The sequence below is a fragment of the Maylandia zebra genome, linkage group LG9 (genome assembly GCF_041146795.1).
Source record: "Maylandia zebra isolate NMK-2024a linkage group LG9, Mzebra_GT3a, whole genome shotgun sequence".
In the NCBI taxonomy this organism is placed as follows: Eukaryota; Metazoa; Chordata; class Actinopteri; order Cichliformes; family Cichlidae; genus Maylandia; species Maylandia zebra.
In genome coordinates this window covers 20111343-20132910 of record NC_135175.1, presented here as the reverse complement: position 1 = coordinate 20132910, position 21568 = coordinate 20111343, and the positions used below count along the sequence as shown (strand labels likewise).

Below are 21568 nucleotides of genomic sequence, written 5' to 3'. Positions count from 1 at the left end.
TTTAGCAGTAAATTTCTGATTCACATTACAGTTCAGGAGTCAGGTATAACTCAGTAAGTCTGGACTTGTGAGCTGCGCTGTTCCTGCAGCCTGTCTGTGCTGCCCGTACAGCAGCTCAGTGTGTGCAGGATCTCATAGTTTTCCCTGTGAATGACAGGAATTCCCTCGGTCGCAAATTCCTCCGTCTCAAGGGATTAGAAGGCAGCACATTCCATTAATGTCATTTTTTCCCCCAAAACATGAGCGTTCATCAGTTCATTTTTCATTTTCCGAAACCGATTATATGAGCGTGAAAGGTAGCTCCATTACATTTTAAACTGCTCTCTCACTTAAAAGTATGTAACTGTCAGTATGGTGCAATCTATAAAAGATTACAGGTTGTATTTTATCATGTTCTTATTTTAATGGTGTCTTTTTTTTTATCATACAGAAATCCAGTACTGAGTTTAAATTGTTTTCCTTTTCTGTAATAGCAAATGAAGACACTTTTTTTTTCGACATTTCCATAAATCAGCGTGGCATTTAATGTTCCTTCACTTCAGGCCAGATAAGTTTTTTTCATAAATCTCATTCAGAGTGCACCTCTGGCAGATCGTGTCAGTATGCGCTAAATGGATGAGCTGCTGAAGAGTTCTTTCCGGACAAACTGTCAAAGCTCAGCAGAGAGGGAGAGACGCTGGGAATGTGCACCTCACTTTAGCTATTTAGCTCAAGTCAAGTGAGAAGCGAAACTTGCCAGTGAAGTGGGAATATGATGTATAGTATTTATGCCTTGCTGCAGGCATTATATGTGTGTGTGTGTGTGTGTGTGTATGAGGCATTTGCAAATGGAGACTGTGCAGCTGTGAAAAGTTGTGTGAACAGCAGCTGGGCTGAGAGGAGAGAAGGTTGTATGGGTGAAAGCTGCTGCTGTGTGAATTTGTGTTTACCTTTGTAAACCAGCCGTAGCTACACTTCCTGCTTGTTACTCGAAGTATTTAACACAACCACCAACAGGTAGTGATTAGTACTGCTTTAAGACCTGTAGAGTTGTTTGTATGAGCTGATTGTTAGAATCAATCAGCTGGAGACATGACCGACTGTCGTTGCTTTTGCAGTCTTAAATTTTATTAGGGACACTGAGTGAAACTGAGTAAGCTTCTTAATAAAGAAAAAATCCAAATGTGGAGTACATTTTGCCCCTGTCTGCTGTGTGTGTGGTACATTGTTGAAGTCCATCCAAGTGAACGGTTTGACTTTAATGTGTACTGGATCACTGTGTTCACCTACAAGTCCGCAAAAACCAGGGAATTTATCCTTTTGACCTAGATGGCAAAATTTTACTGTGGTCCCATTCAAATCTAGTTCTTTGAGTAGACTGGCTGACTTACATTTCAACACTTTGGCAGTGTCCATGTGTATTACTGAATGCGAGGCTGGAGAATGATGGGGAACTTTAACTTGAAACTTTCGCTACTGACAAGACTGATCCGCAAGCAACGCTTAGACTCAATATTCTGATTAACTTACTCGGAACACAGCAAAGCAGCTTTGGACTGCTTTAAAACGCCGTGCCTTATTGCCAGCGCAGAAAAGAAGATAGATCCTTTAAACAGTTTCTAGCTTAACTGTGGTACAAACAAGCGCATGAGCAGCTGCTGCAAATAATTACATTCTGGGGGGTAGGCGCTTGCCAAGACAAACGTTGTTCCAGTAGTCGCTTTGCCATCATTCAGATCTGCTTGCGGATGTATGTGCGTGTGTCTCTCTATGCGTGTGAAAGTATTCAGTGAGCTAATTTGTTCTTCTGATAAGCATGCCGAGAGACTGGGTGTAAGCGAATGCTACCAAAAGTGCGTGCGTCTGTTTAAATACCAGCAGTGGATCAGAGATTTCCCAGACACGCATGCCATCTCATCATGAACAGGGCCAACACATTCATGGAAGAGTGATTACTGCAGGAAGTGGAAATGGCTCAAATATGCATATATGTGTGTTAGTCTAATAGACTGAACAAGATTCTGTTTAAACGGGATGCAAACACAGTTTTAAACTTTTAGGTAACGCTCCTGTGGGAAGTCACTTTGGAGAAAAGAGGCACATGTAATGTCATACTGATCCAAGTTTCTCCATTTGTGTGTGTGCGTGTGGGGAGATGCTTTCAGGTGAGTGCTCAGTATTTTTAGCTTTTCTATCCTTACTTCTTCCTCCAAATCAGAACCATGTTAGATGAGCTTTGACTTGCCTCTGCTTTTTGTTGTCGTCTCCGACTCATTCATCATGCTGCATTGCTTTGTGAACTTGATCCTATGTGACAGGAGTCAGATATCTGAATTCTGTCATTTATTTTAAAAAAGAGTTTAGTTGGGATTGTGGTGACACAGGTTCTAGTATTGAATAATTATTTTGAATCAAGTAGCACTTAATCAGTTTAATTGGATTGAGACATCTTTGCTTTGAAGTCCAGTGGAATGACACTAGTTTAGTTTTTCCCCTTTTTCCCTCTCTGGAAAGTACAGAGAGCAGTGCTGTATAACTGTAGTTTGTGTGTGTTCTCTTGTGTGTGTGTGAGCATGTTAAGAAAAGATTTCCTAAACCACCCTCTCTCCTCCAGAACTTGTTTATCTCTTCAACTTAATGATAGTGTTCCTCATACTAGCCTGATTGCATAGTAGCGCTTGTGTAGATTGCACAGTCCTATCACTGCAAATGACCAGCATTTGAACAGTGAGCATTTGGCATGCTTTTATTTATGTGGGATCCAGAAAGGCTATCTTTAGATGAGTCAGCCACTTTCCCAGTTCCTTTGTTGACCTTACTGATCAAACATTGTTATGGAGTTTTGATCCATTTGCAAAGTGCACGTTAAATTAAGTCTTTTTTATTTTTTTTTTATTTTAGGCACCTATCTCAAAAGAAATCTTTTAGGCAGTATTTGGGAGCTCATGATAGCACCCCATATGTTTGTTCAGCTTGCTATTTGAATGAGAGAGGTCAGGGCATGCAAACATTACATCCATCTCATTATTGGAGGGAATTCCTTATCCCTCCAACCTTTGATGTGGTATTTAGGACACCGTAAAAGGAGCAGCAATCCAGACACACATTCAGTACTTTACTGTTTTCTATGGCTCTCATCCCCTTTGTCTCGAGCCTCTGCCTTGATGACTAGTCAAAAAGGAAAGATGTGTTTTATGAAGAAAATGTTCAGTAGGTGGTTCAGCGACACAAAAGCCAGGAATGACCCCAGACAGCCCGTGCAATTGTGGCCTGAGAATTTACACAACAGGGGTAAATGCGGGTTTGCTAATGGTGGCTAAAAGTGCACTTTAATGGGTAAATCCTTGGTGAGAGAGGGAGACTGAGAGAGAGAAGGTTTTAATGCTTTTTCTGTAATGTTCACAGCAGCGTTTGTTCAGATGTCACTGCACGTAGATGCAGCATGGACTTTAGAGTGAGAAAGAGAAAGCCAGGTCAAGAGAGCCACAGAGGGGGAAGTGGAAGCGGGATAAGATAAAGGAGAGGCCAAGATCAGAGAAAGGGAGGTGTGAATGTGTGATAAAGAGGGGACGAAAGAGAGAGTTTTAAAGTGGAAAAAGATGCAGGGAGGTTGGATAATGTGTGCACTTTTGAAACACATGGGTACAAACATAATCTTCTTGCAGGACAGGGTTGTACAAAAGACAAACACAGAAAAGCTATTTACACACATAAGCACACTATGCACGAGCTCACCCCCTCTGTCCTCCACCTCCCAGAGGGCTGGACAGTCCCTGCTTTGTCATTTCTCTTGTCCAATAATCCTCCTCCCCAGGGAGAAGCAATCTGTTTTAGATTTGAAAGAGAAAGGATCCTGCCTGTATCACGTACAATTAAGCAGCCGTCAGAATGCATCGGCGAAAGTTTGGAGGGAGAAGTGCTGCCACTGGGGGGTTGCCCCTTTCATCCGCCGCCTTTCCAGAATGGATATAATGGGGTGGGAGGGTTGGGGGGGATGTTGTTGGGTGGGGAGGAGGCAGAGGGAATGAATATGTTTCCTCACCCCTTCATTGCGCTCTACAGCTCGACTAATAGAAGCCAGCATGCGTTTGTTTCAGCTCTTCTGCTCCCTTTCTTTCCTTCTCCCCTGGAGCGAGCAAACACATTCAGCTTCTGCCAGCGCTCTCCCCTCCTCTGCCTCTGTGTACGTACACGCACAAGCGCTTATATGCGAGGACTTGGCCGTGTTCTGCTGGTCGCCTCCAGTCCTGTTTGACCTTATTTGATCAACACGACTCGGCCGTGTGGATGCAGAATGGCTGCATCTTTAAAGTGTTTGAACAGCAACTTGCTTTATAATGAAAAGCTCTATGATGGCATGACTCACATTATTGTCATCTTGGTTTTCTCGAGTTGCCCGTGGCAACTTCAGCTGATTCTGTCTGCTGTCTCTTGAACATGTTTGGATGATGTAGTGGCTGCATTCTTCTACTTTTGGCTCAAAAGTAAAAGGCCTGGAAGGATTCGGATGGGTAAGCTTCCTGTTCAACGCTGTGCGAGCTAATTTATCTTTTTATCGAAATCGTGTTTTATTATTTCTTTATTTACAATGGAATTAAATATGGAAATTTTGCCAGAGAGGATAAAGTTAATTCAATTACAAATGACGTTGCTGCGTGCTTTGGAAAGCCACACACTAAGCCAGAGGCAATGGAAAGGAGATCTCCCCTGCGTACAAATTACAGGTTACGTGTCTGTCTGCGTCCAAGTCTGAGTGATTCATTCTCTGTTTGAGTGAATGACACGCACTCACAGAGTACATGATATCCAAATACCCGGCGTTCACACACACACATATCCAAAGGCATGATTGGGTGAGAGGGGGGGAGTGCTGAACTGGCACAGGTGCAATGAGTCCAATACATTTTTATGAGTGGTATCATGTTGGTGTGTCTGAGTCATCGAGAAGTCTGTTTATGACATTCACGGTCACACAGGCTGGTTCCCATGATCTATGTTTGTCTATGATTCCCAAAAAATATGCCTCCACATGCTTCACATTTTGGGGGTGTTTAGTTTCATGTGCCAGGAGCCGCACTACATTTAATAGAAGTTTCCTTTCTCAACTGTTGCCACCTTTTTCACTCTTTCACAGAAGTAGGGGGGTTTATAATACAACAGTTTTTCTAAGATTAAACTCATTTACAGTCACCTGTCTAGAAGCTAGATGTAATAAACTCTGATGAATTAGCATATTCTAAACAAAGATTTCATTAAATTGTTTTTATTGTCAATTACTAACTAGTGGACATTGACAGAGTAGCTCATTTGTTCCTATTAAACAAATTCACCACCTTAGAAATCCTTTGCTTTTTCAGTATTCACAGAGTGCAAGAGAAAAAAATAAAGTCACACTTTTCACATAAGGGAACAAAAATCATCCATCAGGCTTGGTGCATTGGCTCTCTCTGTGTTTCTCTCTCTCTGCCATCATGTTGCTGATTTCATGGAAAAGAAGTCAGTCTCTTTATTCTTGACAATTACCTCAGTGGAAACCCATTGAAGCAATTTGCCATAGCTCTCTTTTGTGGTAAAAGAAATAATTTATCTGGGGTATATTTGACACGTCAAAGAGACAAGAAAGCCACCCGTGAGTGAGCAATTCATTCTGCTCCCTCTCACTCTCTGGAGCACTTGTACTCTGATAGAGTGTTTCTGATGGGAGTGTGGATTTTGACAAGAACGTGGCTGGAGGAATAAAAAATGCGTTTTTATTTCATTCAGCTGAGGTCGTCTGTTGCTAATGGTTTCCATTCATGGCTTAGAATAGTTTAAAAAAGAAAATGCTTGCTTTAGGCTCGTATAACTGTGGTTGCTGATCCTCTGATTGTGATTCCATGTTTTCATATCACACTATAAATCAGTGGAGTGGTTTCCCTTCTGTTCACTTTCTTCTCTGCTTCCTACCCCCCTTACCTTTTTCCCTTACCCACGTGAACAGTAAATGAGCTTTTCCATTTGTATACTTGAACCTCGTATACAAAGCCAAGCTTCTGGCTCTCTGGATATTCTATCTTTTCATTTAATCACAAACTAACTCAATCATGCTGAGATTGGGGTTGTATAAGGGCCAGACCATCTGTGGCAGGACTACTTGTTGCTCTTGTCGCTGAAGATGCGTCTGAGTAGTATGCAATTTCAGTTTAGGTCGGTTTTATTTATATAGCACCAAATCACAACAACAGTCTCCTCGAGACACTATTGTAAGGTAAAGCCCAAGCAACAATACAGAGAAACCCTGCTGGAAGTTTCTTCCTGTTGAAAGGGAGTTTTTTCTTTCCACTGTCACCAAGTGCTCGCTCATAGGGTGTCGTCTGAATGTTCCTTGAGGTGACTATCAGTGTGATTATAAATATATAAATAAAATTGAACTGAATTGTTTTAAACCAGACAAAAACCAGTGAGACAAACAAACTAAAATAAGGACGTGATGAAGGACGCCCTTCAGGCCCTCGGGGAAGAAAGCCGAAGGCAATAACATGCTATTATATAACACCTGGCTAGCTTACTTGGTGTGGTCTCTGGTTTAACTTGCTAACCTAAATTTGTCAGATACAATAATAGGACTTTCCACACGAACATTAACAAAAGTCTTAATGAGACTCTTTCGACAGAGCAATGTGCCATGTGTGGAACTCTTTAAGCTTAGCTCAACACAGTAGAGAAAGGAGGCGCTAACTTGTGGCACTACTTTGTTTTAATTACTGTGTTAAACTGACATGGAGGAAAACACCAGATTAGAAAGAAAAAAACTGCCCAGCCGTCCTCCACCTACAGTTGTTTTATATACTTTGACAATGGTACAGCAGAGGTTACCAATAGGTGTAGCACCAGCACATCATAACGTTATATATAAAATATATTGATTTTAAATATTACCACTAATTTTAAATCATGGAGGCAGAAACGGGCCTCTTGAACTTTCTAAATTCCAGTCCGGTTACTGAAAGTATGATAGCCGTGTGTGAGTGATTGCCATGGATGCCTACATAAAGTTCTTGGTTTAGACTCAAAGAACTAAATAGCCGAGGATATGAATGTTTAAATACAGACCACCGTCAGACTGGGAACACACCCATACATAAATAAAATGTGACCTTTTGTGTTTTTTAATCATTTACCTCCTAATGTACTCAAAACCCACTCATGTTTCCAATAGGCTGCTTGTGGGCCCACAAGTCATTCCCACTTTGAAGTATTTTGGACCCGGATTCATTTAATTATACATTAAGATGCATCCATAATATTGATGGAGTGGAATGACAGCCATGGCACTACAAAGGGTCTCTCCCCAGGTCCGAGAGAAACATGTGGGGTTTAACTAATAGCTGTGAATGCACTAACTCCAGGTTCATGTTTCACTGAATTGAGGCCATTCTTCTTCATTAAAGTGGCCTGCATTGTACCCCAAACAAACCACATTCCAGTGAACGGGAAGCTTAAACATCTGAAGTTTTATCGTTTTTAATATTGAACAAAACAAAGATTCTGATTGTGCCTGTCACAGTAAAGGGTTTTGTAGCCATAAACGTGCTGGAACAGTGATCTCTCTTCACTACTTTGCACTTGGGTTTTCTCATTGGAATTTTTGCATAAATCTTACACCAACTTGGGCATTTTGGTCAAACAAATCAATGGAGTTAAGAGTCTGAAAACACCAAGGTTTGAGTCTTTTCCCAGTGCCTACCCACAGCCAAGTAAATGTACTGGGACAGAACTCCCCTTCAGTCGGCTCAGTGTGGCTGACGGGTGGGCCTTGATGGGTACAAGCGCTGCCCTTGGCCTGCCGGGCACAGCAGGCCCTGACACAGGCTCTCCTCAGTATAAAAGTCCCTCGTCAGCCCTCATGGCAGCAGACCAGCTGAATTCCCTCAGATTACAGAAATATTTGGACAAACCTCCATATTAATCTAAGTCCTCGTCTTATTCATTTTTTCCTCTCTGAAAGAAGGAGTGCAAAACATTGTGTCTTTATCTGTTAATCAGACCAGCCTGTAGTTTAGCATGTTTTATATCCCGACTCTGCGATGTTTATTTCTTTCTTTCAGCAGTTCTCCTATGGTCGAGGAATGACTATGTACTAAATGATTTTTACTGTTATTGCAAGTCATGCAGCCAACAGTCGCAGAGCAGCCTACAGAATTCAAACTATGCTGTTGGACTATAATTCCCCTCCATTGTTCCTCTGTGACTTGGCTGCCATAGAGATGGACTAGGCAAATAGCGAGGGAGCAAGAGAGAGACTGAACAGGAATAAGGGGGGATTTGAGGTGCTTTGAAATGGCCATTGTCCTTAATAGCAAGGCCTTTTTATGAATGACTGATTTACTTTAGAGGAGCATGGCATCTGGTTTGTGTTTGACTTGCATCTTGTTTTGGGAATGTGAACCCCCTCACCTCCAAACTCTCTGTGTTAACTTGGGCAAGATCCTCCTCTGTGAGCATGCATGCGCTCGTGGACAAACATGTGGCTGTTAGAGATACGCGAACTCTCGGCTGTCATCCTGCCTTTTTACATAAGAAGTCTTTCATGTGCGCTCTTGGGTAATCTGCTACTTTTCAGTCACAGCTGATAAATGTATAGACTGCCGCTCCTGAACGAACACGACTTAAGCCAGATGCAGACCATTGATGAAATGAAAATGTGGGCCAATCACAACCAGACAAGACTTTTGTTGCCTTCATACCTCTGTTTTCTTTTTTTTCTCTCTCGCTCTCTCTTCAGACTTTCACCTCTTAACCCCTGTGTGTGGGTAGCCTCAGGTTGCTGAGGTTAGGTTAAACAAGCCACCATCAAAGCCATAACACCACTCAGGTCGGAGGAGGGTCAGGACGCAGCAGTGTGTGGTTTGAGGCCCTAACAAGAGGGCACAACTGCCAACCAGCCAAATACTGCTGCCCTGCATGGCTACAAGCAGCAACTCTATTATGTTCAGCTTTACTCGATGCACAAAGCACAGCTGTCTGTATAGACATACCAAATTACCGAGCAATGCTGCATGTGTTGTAGGAAAGCAAGTAAAAGAGCTGTTTTTCTACAAGTAGGAGAAAAAAATACCCTCATGAAAGCAAAGATTAGTACGGTGTTGAGGTGTGCTAAAAGTGTTGATTGCCATTAATCTGAAAATTGCACATCTTTTATGTATCTGGCAGCTGTGCATCTGAAAACTCCATAGTGGCCTTTTTGTTTCAGTCCTTTTGAACTCCTAGGCATGCTGCGTTCCTCCCATCCATGCCCAATATTTCTCCCCCCAGCTTAACCATGATGAGTACAGTAAGGGCTCATTTAAAGGGTCATTAGAGCTAATCCTTCAAAACAATGAGGAAGGAGAAACAATGTGCTCCCTAGTCCTCTGACTCTGTCCAGTAATAAAGACCTCTTGTTCGCTCCACAGATGTATAGAAGTTGCCTGTTCTGCTGATATCACGCTACATGACATAAATAAATGAGTCATTCAAAATGAAAGGCTTGCGAAAATGACATGAAAATGACATGAAAATGATCTGCGAGGGATCGTGAAATTGGAAACATGAATTTGAACTCTGGAGGCAAAAAAGAATCAGTGATGATAACAGAAGATGGATTTGGAAGCCTAATAATAACTTTCACATATCAGAAGTCATTCATATTGTTTTGTGTATTTAAAGTGTACAAAGTGCCTAATTTATGCCGATCCCTGAATGTGCCTGAAGCCATTAACTCTGTGTAACACTTTGTAAAGCTTTTGTACAAAACAAAATACACACACACGTGTGTTTGTACACACACAACTAATGGAGTTCATTCTGACATCTAGCGGTAGTTAAATAGGTGTTTAAACTATCCTGTCTGTAAAGCTTAGACACACTTTCAAATCTGGAGCAGATGTTTTTATTATACATTTTAAATAGAGCATATTAAACTATAAAGCATACCGTGCTGCTCTAGAGTGCTCACAGGATGTATTCTATATTTAAAACAAGCCAAATTAAATCTTCATGTAGAGTGGACCTGTCTGAGGCAGAAATTGCTGCAGGGCTACTTGTTTTATTCTGATAAAAGCACCACGATGTGGTGCCTGGAAGGAATATCTCCTAAGCATCCTTGGGCAAATTACATTTTTAATTCAAGTAAAATCACTTTTTTGCCTCTTTCTCACTCTTGCTCAGTGAATTGGAAACTTTCTGCATGAACTAAAGGTCACAACAGCAGTTGCTTATCTCGACACTCTGACATGTCCTGTCACTCAGCTGCTCATTTCCTCTAGAGGCTTTACGCTCCATATGTCACATTAGCATGAGGAAGTCAGGGCACTGAGGATATGATGCCAGCATATACTTGGGTTTTCTTTGATGATGGGTCACTTTGAGAAGGATGATCGAATGACTCAAGACCTGTAGAAGTCCTTTTGCTCCTAAGTGAACCTCAGATGGCCTAGTGAGCAAAGTGGATCAGGTGAAATGGACTACGAGCGGTAGTCCAGAAAAAGGGGAGGGGGCCTGCATAATAACAGCCCTCATTCTATTGGGGGGTTTTGTGTGGCGCTTTATTAGCCCTGCGGTCTCAGTCATTTCAGACAGAATAGCTATTGACTCCACTGTAGATCAGCACCACAAGGTTTGCATCAGACACCACAATGAACCTTCTTGTCTGTTTTGTCTAAGATGCAAGAAGAGGCCATTGCTTGGAATCGTTGGCATGTAAAATTGAATTTGCGCTGGGTGCTAACATTACACTCGCTGGCCGACTGGCTTACAGCTGATGTCAGGTCTTCCGCAGCTCTGATAGAAACAGAGACTTGAGCTTTGTCTAGATATGGGTTATGTGTCTTGTATATGGGAAGCGTTCCCAATTTGTGTAGGAGGACTTGGATCCACACGGCAGAAGAGTGTGTTTTTTGTGGGATAAAGGCTCGTCTATGAGTTTCTGCGTGTCACCATGTGTTTGTAAAGTAGTTTGTGTTGTGTGTGTAGCTCACTGCAAGGTTCTGTGCACTCTGCCACCTCGCACCAGAGGGGTGTTTGTCCAAACGGCGCCAGTGTTTGCACAGGGCTGTCACGATGACTGGGCTGGCTGGCTAGTCCAGACACAGCTTGTCTGAAACCCAGTACACCAAAGTACTCTTAAAGCTCTGTCTGAAGCTCTGCTTATCATATCTAACATCAAACTGGAGAAGCAGCTGAAATAAACAGCGTAGTAGAGCAGGGTCAACATTGGGAGGTGTTGGGTGTTTGAGATGATTTGCATCCATCTGATACACGACTAGAGTAGGTGTTTTAATTTCCTGATGCAAATTACCAAACAGAATCTTTACCGTCCTCGACTACCATCCGAACAACGCAGGTTAGTTCATTCTGGACTGTGCGATAGATCAAAATCATCAAGATACAAATCATTTATTAGGGTTGTTACTCTCTGCTGATTCGGACAGGCCTTTTGTGGAAATGATGGTAATAAGGGCGGAGCCACCCAGTGGGGTTTGGCCGGGCTCAGGTGTCATAGACCTGCCATTTGTTTTCAGGCCATTAACCCAGAATAGGGAGCAGTGTGGTGCCACTCAGTGGGACTGCTGTCCGCAAGGCACTTTTTCACAGGTGGTGATGAGGTTCTCATTATTACTGCATCACGGTTCATCTCACAGGCAGAAGCCATTCTTTCACATATATTTTATATATATTTGAAGGCATCTTTGAATTCTTATTACATTTTAACTTTAATTTGTAGCACAACACTACCGGTATAATGTTTTGAATTCCTTTAGACTGGCTTTTCATTGGTACAGGAATAAAATCTGAGCTCAGGTTTGTACTAGTATACATTTCTCTTTACTGATCACTGGAATTTAGTCGGAGCATTCAGCTATGATGACTGTTATAGTGAGCAAGAGGCTGCCAAGTGATGACTCAGTGGTCATCTGTGATTCCCGACAGTGGCGTTGCAGTTAATGTAGTGGAACCCTCTCCCCGCCTCCAGTGCCTTTTTTCTCCCCCCACTGGCCCTGTGTCATGCTTGACTCACCAGGGGGTGACTTTTGAGTGGCAGGTAAAAGGGGGGCCACAATTGGCTCATGCAGGCAAGTGGTTCTGGGTGTGCAGCCAATGGCCTAATCTCATCACAGTTAGCTAAACAGCAGCTGTCCAGTAGGGATGGAGACTTTCCGTGCACGAGTGTGTTCTCTGACACGGTAGAAGAGTGGAAAACCAGGAAACGATAGAGAGAGAGATAAAGAGAAAACTGTAAAAGTAGGGGACTCGCGGGATTCTCTGAGGTGAGATCTGTGTTTCTAGATCTTCAGTTTATTTGTTTTTGTTTAACTTTGACAGAGTTGAGTATTTTCTTTTCTTTCAGATCAGGGAGTTGAGGGTGAGGGATTTTTGTGTTCAGTATTAATGGAGTTTCCATCTGCACACAGCATATATTTGAACTGCTGAATAAGTTTTCCTTGCTGGACCGTTAAGGGCTAAAGCCAATCTGTTTTGGCTTCCCTGTTTATGGATAAACTGTTCTGTTTGAGTGTGATTTGTGACCATCTGCACAGAAGTTACCTGAAGTAAATGTGCTTAAATGTTCCAACAGGGATTCTGGCTTTCTGCAGGTGCAATGCAGTTTTCTCTTCCACTACTGCAAAACTGACCCTAAAGTTTCACCTCCCACCATGCTTATTGTTGTAATGTCTCCATACATTTCCCCCTCTTGTCTCCCCACAGTCCATCACTGCTGCAAGAGCTGCACAAGTGTGAGTGAGCGGCCCGGCTGGTTCTCTCCCTCCCCTTCTCTCCATTAATCTCCTCCATCTACCCATCCTCTGGCCTGTTGTTTCAGTCACCATGCTGATTCACTGGCTGTCCTGGTTGGCCCTCCTGTCGCTGGATTGGGCTCCAGGCAGCTGGGCCTTCACCACCACCAGGGCTCAGGGCCTCAGAGGTCGCATTCAGAGAGACCGCAGAAACATCCGGCCCAACATCATCCTCATCATGACTGACGACCAGGATGTTGAGTTGGGTAAGGCTGCCTGGCAGAAACCCCTGGTCTTCCTGGAAATTTTCATTTGGCTTCAATTTTTTTCCCTATTTAAAAGAAAAAGTGCACAGTTTATCTAAAATTCAGTGTTTTTCCCAGTCTTCAATCCTCTCTGTTCTAATGTGTTTCTTTGTCTTTGTGGTGATTTGCATCAGGACTTCTGTAGTCTTTCTTGGCACATTAAATATTAAGTAGAGGCCATAAGCCACACCGGAATGGCCATCTGGTCTCTCGTGTGCTGAATTGTAATTATTTGCCTTTCAGAGCACTGAATCACAGATTAAGTAAATACGAGTGAAAAACAGTATTTGCGTGTGTTTAATAAGATTTCGCTGTAACTGTACAGCACTGATCACGTTACCTCGCCCTCCAGGTTCTCTACAGGTAATGAATAAAACCCGCAAGATCATGGAGGATGGTGGCACTTCTTTCACCAATGCCTTTGTCACCACACCCATGTGCTGCCCGTCACGTTCTTCCATGCTGACGGGCAAGTACGTCCACAACCACAACACCTACACCAACAATGAGAACTGTTCCTCCCCTTCCTGGCAAGCTCAGCATGAGCCGCGCTCCTTTGCAGTCTACCTCAATGAAACTGGCTATAGAACAGGTTTGTGAATACACACTCACACAAATATAATTGAGGACTCTTTATTTCATGCCTGTGGTGTTCTCTTATTATTTATTTATGGAAAATGGCAGTTTTGATAGTGACGATGGTTCACCTGTATGAGGTTCTCGGTTCTGATTAACAGAGTGTCAGTCACTACTAGCTCTAATCTCCTCCTGGCAACGCCATTCATATGTTAGTCAATGCAAATTTATACAGTAAGCTAGACTCCACAAACCTGCCTGCCTGCCTGGCTGTCTGCTGTGAGAAATGCAAACACGTTGAGCGTGCCAGGTCGATGTCGTGTCTCATCAGACGCTGTCTGCCTGAGTGATGGGCAGGCGTTGAACTGGGCAGCTCAGTGGGGTCCTGTGGGCTGCAGCTCGACTTGTGGTTTTGGAGTCGTTGCGTTAGTCTGCAATTAGCCGTCTCTGGGACAGCCTGGCTTCCTGCCCAGCCTATCCGAGAATGTTGTCAGAGAATCCAGGGAAAAGGAGACAAGCAAAAATGTTAAACATCACATAAGCGCAGATAAAGTCGCACAGTCACACAATTATGTTTTGTTTTTTTGTTTTTTTACAGGCATCGCCTTAAGGAAGCAGTGCTTGTAAAGACTGCATATATAAAGAAACTGCATATTAAAAGAGGCCCATCTCTCCCTTCTTTCTCTCATCTTTTCTTCTGCAGCTTTCTTCGGCAAGTACCTCAATGAGTACAATGGCAGCTACATCCCACCTGGGTGGCGCGAATGGGTTGGATTGATCAAAAATTCCCGCTTCTATAATTATACTGTCTGTCGGAATGGTTACAAGGAGAAACATGGTGCTGATTATGCCAAGGTATGTTCTCATAATTCATACGAAAAGGCTCTATTAGCTCAGTCCCTAATTTGTTTTGCCGTTATGACTTAATATTAAGACTTCACATGACAAATTGCAGGTTCCACTCGCTTATAAATACAGACAGTGAAGCAGCTTATGGCTGTGTGGTGATTCAGGATGGCAGGAATTCTCTCTTGAGGATTAAAGGAAATGAGCTGAGTTGACGCCTCCTCTTTCTGCAGCATCCTTTTATTATGATGCACCTTTCCTCAATATTTAGACGCTATAAAACTGGTGCATCTTTATGAGAAGCCAACTTGACAACTTGTGACAAAAACTGACCTGCACTTGTTTTTGTCTCTCACTCTTATTCTTCCTCTTTGTGTCTCACTATCAAGTTTTGCAGAATGACTTTGTGCTGTAACACCACTGTTTGCTACTGCTGGGGGATGACTGTGGTTACACTGTCTTTTTGTAGCTCTAGATGGCATCGGTCATCAATCTTCCCCAAATGTTTTTGTAAGAGCTGTCAGTTTGTTTTCGCAAGTCCGTGCCAATATCTCCCTAGGTTGCACAGTGCTGGATATACAAGAAATCCATGTGGCGGGCTGGCCTATGAGATGGGCAAACAAATGTTTGGATTGCTACTTCTCTGCCAACTTGGACCAAGGTGTAAAATTACCCACAGGCTTGGGCCGGTGTGTTTACATGACACGGACTTGGTCAGCAGATTGTGGTTTACAACCAAATGGACACAATATTTTCTGTTTACTGCCAAAGCCCATCAACCTGCTGCCACCAGGACAACCGCAGTTCTTTAGGTTTGGATGGGGTGAGAAGGTCAGAGTATCTGTGCAGAGTGCATCTTGCACATCATGACACTGATTAAGCAGACCCTGTGTGATTTCATCCAGTTAGGTCCTGTTTGATTTTTCTTCTGTAGGAGGATGAGTTAATTGAGGTTAAGGGTTTTGTCAAACACTCTTGAGTGAGATTTAGTTTCAGAATATCATCCATCAATATCAAATCCCATGACAGTAGAGCAACAACTCTAACAGCTGTGATATTATAAAGTGTTTCACTGCTAATTTGACAGATGTGCAATCTTGTAACTTTGAAAAAACAATAAATGTTGTAAATGTAAACCTATTAAACACTGGTGCATTGGCTGTCCTGTAGGTCATTTAAAAACTTATGAGGATTACAAATTAAATAGATGAACGATTTGGGAAAATGAAACCATGTACTAATGGGGTGCCGTTGGGTGAGTGCCACTTACTATTACCAATCAGCTCCAAAAGGGAAAAGTGATATTCTTCACCTCCCTGACTATTTTATAGTCACTGGCCAGGCATTCCCCACGACACTGTCACTTCCTTCTGACCTGCCAGAGCTCTCAGCAGCAGTGGCTCAGATTTGGGAGCTGACAACATAAAGTGCACGGCGGTGCTTTGCCATGTGCACATAATCATCGGCCTCCACGGGCATGTACAGCCGCCAGGCCATTAAAGCTGGTCTAGCTGTAAAACCTATTAATAGAGACAAGATGAATCAGCCAAACCCACTTCTGACATTTCAAGGAAATCACCCGTTACCCTTTGATTCTCAGCCTGGCACTCCCTTTCATTTGTTGTATGCCAGGCAGCAACAACAGGTACAATGGTTGGTCTTCTCTTGGAAACTTGGCGAATGCTACTGTAATTTCAGTTCAAGGTGGGACTGCTGTACAGTGTTGTGACAATTTCACATTTCCTGTGTCTAAGCTCTTCACATTCATCCAGTTGTTCTCTCTTTGCCTGTGGTGTTTAATTTAGAGAAACACAGCATTTGGCATCTTGAGAACTGTTGTTGGCGCTTGAGTCTACTTTCTGGTTTGATCCCTGGTTGCTCCGGTCTGTATGCCAAGTATCCTTGGGCAAGATACTAACCTCAAGTTGCTCTCCCATGCATCCATCAGAGTATAAATGTGTGTAAATGTCAGATAGAAGAAGCATAGAAAAAGTGCTTGTATGAATGGTGTGAATGGGTGAATGAGGCAAATTGTATAAAGCGCTTTGAGTGCTTAGGTAGAGGAGAAAAGCGCTGTATAATAACCAGTCCATTTACCATTTATATTACCCAAAGCCAATATCTCAGTTTCTTAAAAGATATTTTGATGTCACTTTGTGTGAAAAAGACAAAAGGAAGCAGGGAGATGTAGCAGAAAGTGAGCGAAATAAAATGAAGTTAGCAGAAAGCAAATTTATCACAACATGCTATTTAAAAGGGCCTGGCCCCTCGCCATCAAGTGGTGTCACATTCAATAGTGCAGAGATTCACTGATGAGGCAACTGCCCACATACTGTATACACATATGCACACTCATTTACACACACACACAGGCAAGCTGCCAGCTGTTGACTCGACAGATTGGTACCGTAGTGTACTCAATGGCCCCACTTCATATCCCCAATGGCCCCTCTCACTTTATTTGAAAGTGACTAGACGAAGGCAAGCAACATGTCACGGTGATTGGACTGCAAATGAGTTATGAAAGCATGTGTTGTGTAATTTATGTTCTTTTTTTTTTTTGGTGTATATTTTCCCTCAGTTCCATATTTATTTCTAGGTTTTTTCTTTTAGACTTTTCGCCCTTTTAACGGGCCTTATTTTTGCTCTTCTTTCAAAGGACTATTTCACTGACCTAATCACCAACGACAGCATCAGCTTCTTCCGCATGTCCAAGAAGATGTACCCGCACCGTCCCGTGATGATGGTCGTCAGTCACGCTGCTCCTCACGGCCCAGAAGACTCGGCGCCACAGTATGCCGAATTCTTCCCGAATGCTTCGCAGCACATGTAAGCAATACTGAGGCTCAGATTATCATACATGCTCAAACATATACACTAATCAGGGTTTTGACACAGGAATTGTAGCCTTAGAGAAGAATGAAAAATGAGTGTTTAGGGCCCAGATTTTGATTTCAGCCTTTGTCTCATTAACAGCTAAATTGAGTTTTTGCGATTTGGTTTGCCTAACATTATTACAGTAAGTATGCACCCCAATCCCCACGAGATGACAGGTTGCTCTGAAGCCGCTGGGGGCGACGACTTGGCAAGCGTGAAATCAAAATGATTTATCATCCAAGAGTAGCTGAGGCACATACCATAGGGAAGATCGGGAATGGTTTTTTAACGTAGCACTGTGCTCTATGCCAAACCCACACTGGCCTCCAGCAGCTCTCATTGAGTTAAGCTGCAGTACTTTGGGTTGTTTCACTGGCACCAAGCCCTACTGCCTCACTGCACGGCTCAATGTGTGGAGGCATGGTGTTTTAGAGAACTAGATTTGGACTTGAAGACTCAATACTACCTTTTCTTTATGTTTCCCAGAGGTTTTAGTGTTCCTGCCTCTCACTTTCTGTCACACTTAACTTTGTCATCTATTTATACTACCCCTCTGTCTCTCTATCTGTATATCTCTGTTTCTATCACTCTGTTTACCTCTCCCTCCTTGTTTCCCAGTGTCATCTCCTTCTCTCTTTCCAGCTCGCTCTGCTTACCCCTTCCTCCCCGCCTGTGCAATTCGCAAAGGACTTCCTGACCCCATCCATATCAATCAGCAGTTTCGCCCTGGAGCTCCTAGGACCAGAGGAATGCATTGTGCGCTCTGGAACACCCTTTGTGACATTATTAATTTATTTTTAGCTTGAGTCTCCGGGTGAAGGGGGTGGAGCTGGGGCCCACGAGTGACTAAAGGGGTTGCCCCAGTTATTGTGTGTGTGTTTGTGTAGATTAAGTGGTACTAAGGAGAGCCCAGGTGGTTGGCATGGTTGGGTGTTTGTTTGACTATAAACTTTCATAACAGCTATGGAAACACTTTTTTTCCGATGTTCAAAAATTTCTTTTTATAGATGGGAATATTCTTGACACTGTTCCATTTTAAATTGGATTATGGAAAGATGACTTTGTAGTAGATGCCATCTACAGCTAGTGTGTTATGCACAGAGATGGAAAGAGACCGCGTGGCAGTTAAGGAGGAGCCGCTTCATAAATCAAAACAAGCGTCTGTGCTTTTGACAGCACCAGTAGCTGGGGATGGTTTGATGTTAATGTCATTAACATTCCTCAGGTGCTTTTACTCTCTCTCAGATGCGAAGTATGTTCCCGACCTATTTTAAACACCGTAGATTTGGTGCGGTTTGTCAATGGCATGTCTTTCCCTGCAGGGAGTGATAGATGCTATTCTGGCCATAGATTAAAAACTTGCTTTATGGAAACTCTCTCATCTTCAAGCGTGCCTCCTAACGTTTTAAGGTTAGGAGGCATTTTAGGGTGCATGGAGTGCTCCTGTAAGCCAAGGATAATGTAGACAATAAGGTAGACCTGCACTATATGCAACAGTATGCAGGTGTGACCTCTGCTACGGACTGGCGTCTTTCCACTGACATCTACATTCCTGGTTCCCTGGTGCTCAGCGCCCCCATACCTTGGTGGCCCATTGCCCAGAAACGGGTCCCTTTGTGGGTCTTATTAGACCGCCTGCTAAGTGGGTGAAGAGTTCACCCTTCTCACAAAGCAGTCCTGAGGAGACGAGGACAGAAGGCAGCTCAGTCACTGAGGACAAAGTAGCTCCCAAAGCAAGTCTTCATTAAGTACGCAGATTTTGAGGCTTGGGCTGTTTATTCAGGGGTAGAAGCTGCTCATTTATAAAGTGGATTACTTAAAGCTGAAGGGACACAACTTCACTGCTACTGAGATTCTGTGGGTTTCTACGTACATTATATATACTTAGTGTATATAATTTGTGTGCTATTTTGCTTTCAACTGCAGAAGATTTGCACAACATCAGGTGTTCCGCTTCCCTTTACTGCAAGCAGGGGAACACTTTCCTTCAGCTGAACACAAACTTGACAAACGCAAGCATTTTTCTCTCTGTCTTGCCTTTGTCCAGTCTTGTAATTCCCCAATTTCAAATGAGCATGACTTCTTTGCTTTTTTAGACCAGAAGTTGTTGCAAACCCGACTTTTGGACCTATTATTTTCTTAAGCATGTGCCAACCCTCAAATGACTCGTCTTTGCCAGGAGTGTAGTGAAGCGAGGAGACTTGTGTCTGTGTGAGGAGGAGAGATCTGGTCTGAGAGAGGTGTGGAAAAACAGTCAAGGTGCTGGGTGCAAAGTATTAAGACATTTTCCCCCAGCAAACTGAGCGGCTATTGATGCTTGTCAAGCACAGTGGACAACTGTGACACCTGCTGCTGAGCAGAGGTTTGTGAAAAGTAGCAGACAGGTGTTTTTGGCATCTTAAATGTTTGGCTGTTAGGCGCTCTGATGTGGACACGTCCAAAATGTTTTTCGGACTTCTACGCGAGTTAAACGGCAACACAATGAAACCCAAATAATGCATTTTTTTAACATACCCGTCTCCTTTCTCCTTTCCTTTTGCCCTTTCAGCACCCCGAGCTACAACTATGCCCCCAATATGGACAAACATTGGATCATGCAGTACACGGGCCCCATGAAACCGATCCACATGGAGTTCACCAACTTCCTGCATCGGAAAAGGCTACAGACGCTTATGTCTGTGGATGATTCAGTGCAGAAGGTATGAGTAATTATTAATGGATATGTAGTTACTGTAAATAATTGAGTAATCTACCATGGATCATTTTACTGATGCTTTTTTTCACACAGATTTATGACATGTTGGAGGAAACAGGCGAACTGGACAACACTTACATCATTTATACAGCAGACCATGGATACCACATTGGTCAGTTCGGGTTGGTCAAGGGCAAGTCAATGCCTTATGATTTTGATATCCGTGTACCGTTTTTCATGAGAGGACCGAATGTGGAGCCTGGGGCAGTGTAAGTAACTACGCACATTTTTTCTGTTACTATAAAAACATTCAGTAAGTCTTTGCTGCACTCTTGTTGTCTTCTTTGAGTAAACTTCTGATATTTCAATCCATCAGTTTTATCACTTGAAACTTAATGTCTTTCACGCTTGTAATGTTCCAGAAACCCTCATCTGGTGCTAAACATTGACCTGGCTCCCACATTTCTCCACATTGCTGGACTGGAGATCCCTCCAGACATGGATGGAAAGCCCATCCTTAAATTGCTGGAACAGGAACGGACTGGCAACAGGTTTGTGTGGATCCATTATGCCATGCTGTAATGGATACTATGTACATGTAATTCCACAGCGTGCATATGTGCAACAACTCTTTCTATTGACTTCTATTGAGCAAATGCAAATTTCCATAGCCAAAATGATGGCTTTTGCTCCAGCTGGGCAGAGTGGGTTTGGGGCAATTTGGCAGATTTTCCTTGGCTGTGGGACTTTGGCTGGGAAACACTGAGTTTCTTCTTTATGAGGTTTCCTGTAGAATTTGTTTGCAAACTGAATCATTTTTTGTCTCCAGCAAACCCACTGTACTAACCGTGTATAAAAGGAATGCAAGATTATTGTGCCTTGCACTATTTATAATAAATCTGCACGAAAATGTTTTTACAGAAAAACTTAGCACAATCCCTTTAATACTAAAAGAGCATTACGCCCGCAAGGTCCTGTTCTTGCTGTGATCAACTTCCATAATTCTGACTAGCTTTGTTCCCACCGTGCTGTAGCTGATAGTGAGTGCATAGGCCATATGAAGCTTATAAACTTTGTATGTTTTGTTTTCCCAGATTCAAACCAAACCGGAAACCCAAAGTCTGGAGGGACACATTCCTTGTGGAGCGAGGGTAAACCGGCTTTCTTTATTCCCTTTCCACACCACAAACACATCCGTGTCACTGTGTGTCACATAAACCTGATGAAAACATTTAAATGAACCCGAAATGTGCAGGGCTCGGTGCGTGTTCCCTTTTCGAGCAACGCATCTGCTTTTCCCGGTTATTTGTTATCTGACAGACATTTCCTGACCACATTCGGCTTGGACGGCAGTGTGTAACCAATTGAAAGTGTTGTAAGTTGTTTGGCGAAGCTAAAATTCCTGGAAAATTATGACAGTTCACGCAAGGGGCGCTGACACATGTAACCAGGTCATTTAGGGGGGAAAAAAAGAAAAGAAAAGCTATCGAGTCTTTGTCTCCTCGGAGGGGAGGGGGGCTTGCATATATTAAGTA

General features: G+C 43.0%; 1 protein-coding gene across 7 annotated transcripts in view; it reads left to right on the top strand.

Annotated features, from left to right (window-relative positions):
• The window catches only part of sulf1 (sulfatase 1), an 80532-nt gene that overhangs the window by 46548 nt on the left and 12416 nt on the right, over positions 1 to 21568 (top strand). For all 7 annotated transcript variants that reach the window (XM_012917871.4, XM_012917870.4, XM_076888129.1 and 4 more), the window contains 8 exons: positions 12706 to 13000; positions 13392 to 13631; positions 14319 to 14470; positions 17121 to 17290; positions 19887 to 20037; positions 20127 to 20302; positions 20456 to 20584; positions 21128 to 21184. In XM_012917871.4, coding sequence (XP_012773325.3) covers positions 12826 to 13000; positions 13392 to 13631; positions 14319 to 14470; positions 17121 to 17290; positions 19887 to 20037; positions 20127 to 20302; positions 20456 to 20584; positions 21128 to 21184 — 1250 coding nt within the window. In that variant the 5' untranslated portion in view covers positions 12706 to 12825. The remainder of the gene's footprint in view (positions 1 to 12705; positions 13001 to 13391; positions 13632 to 14318; positions 14471 to 17120; positions 17291 to 19886; positions 20038 to 20126; positions 20303 to 20455; positions 20585 to 21127; positions 21185 to 21568) is intronic.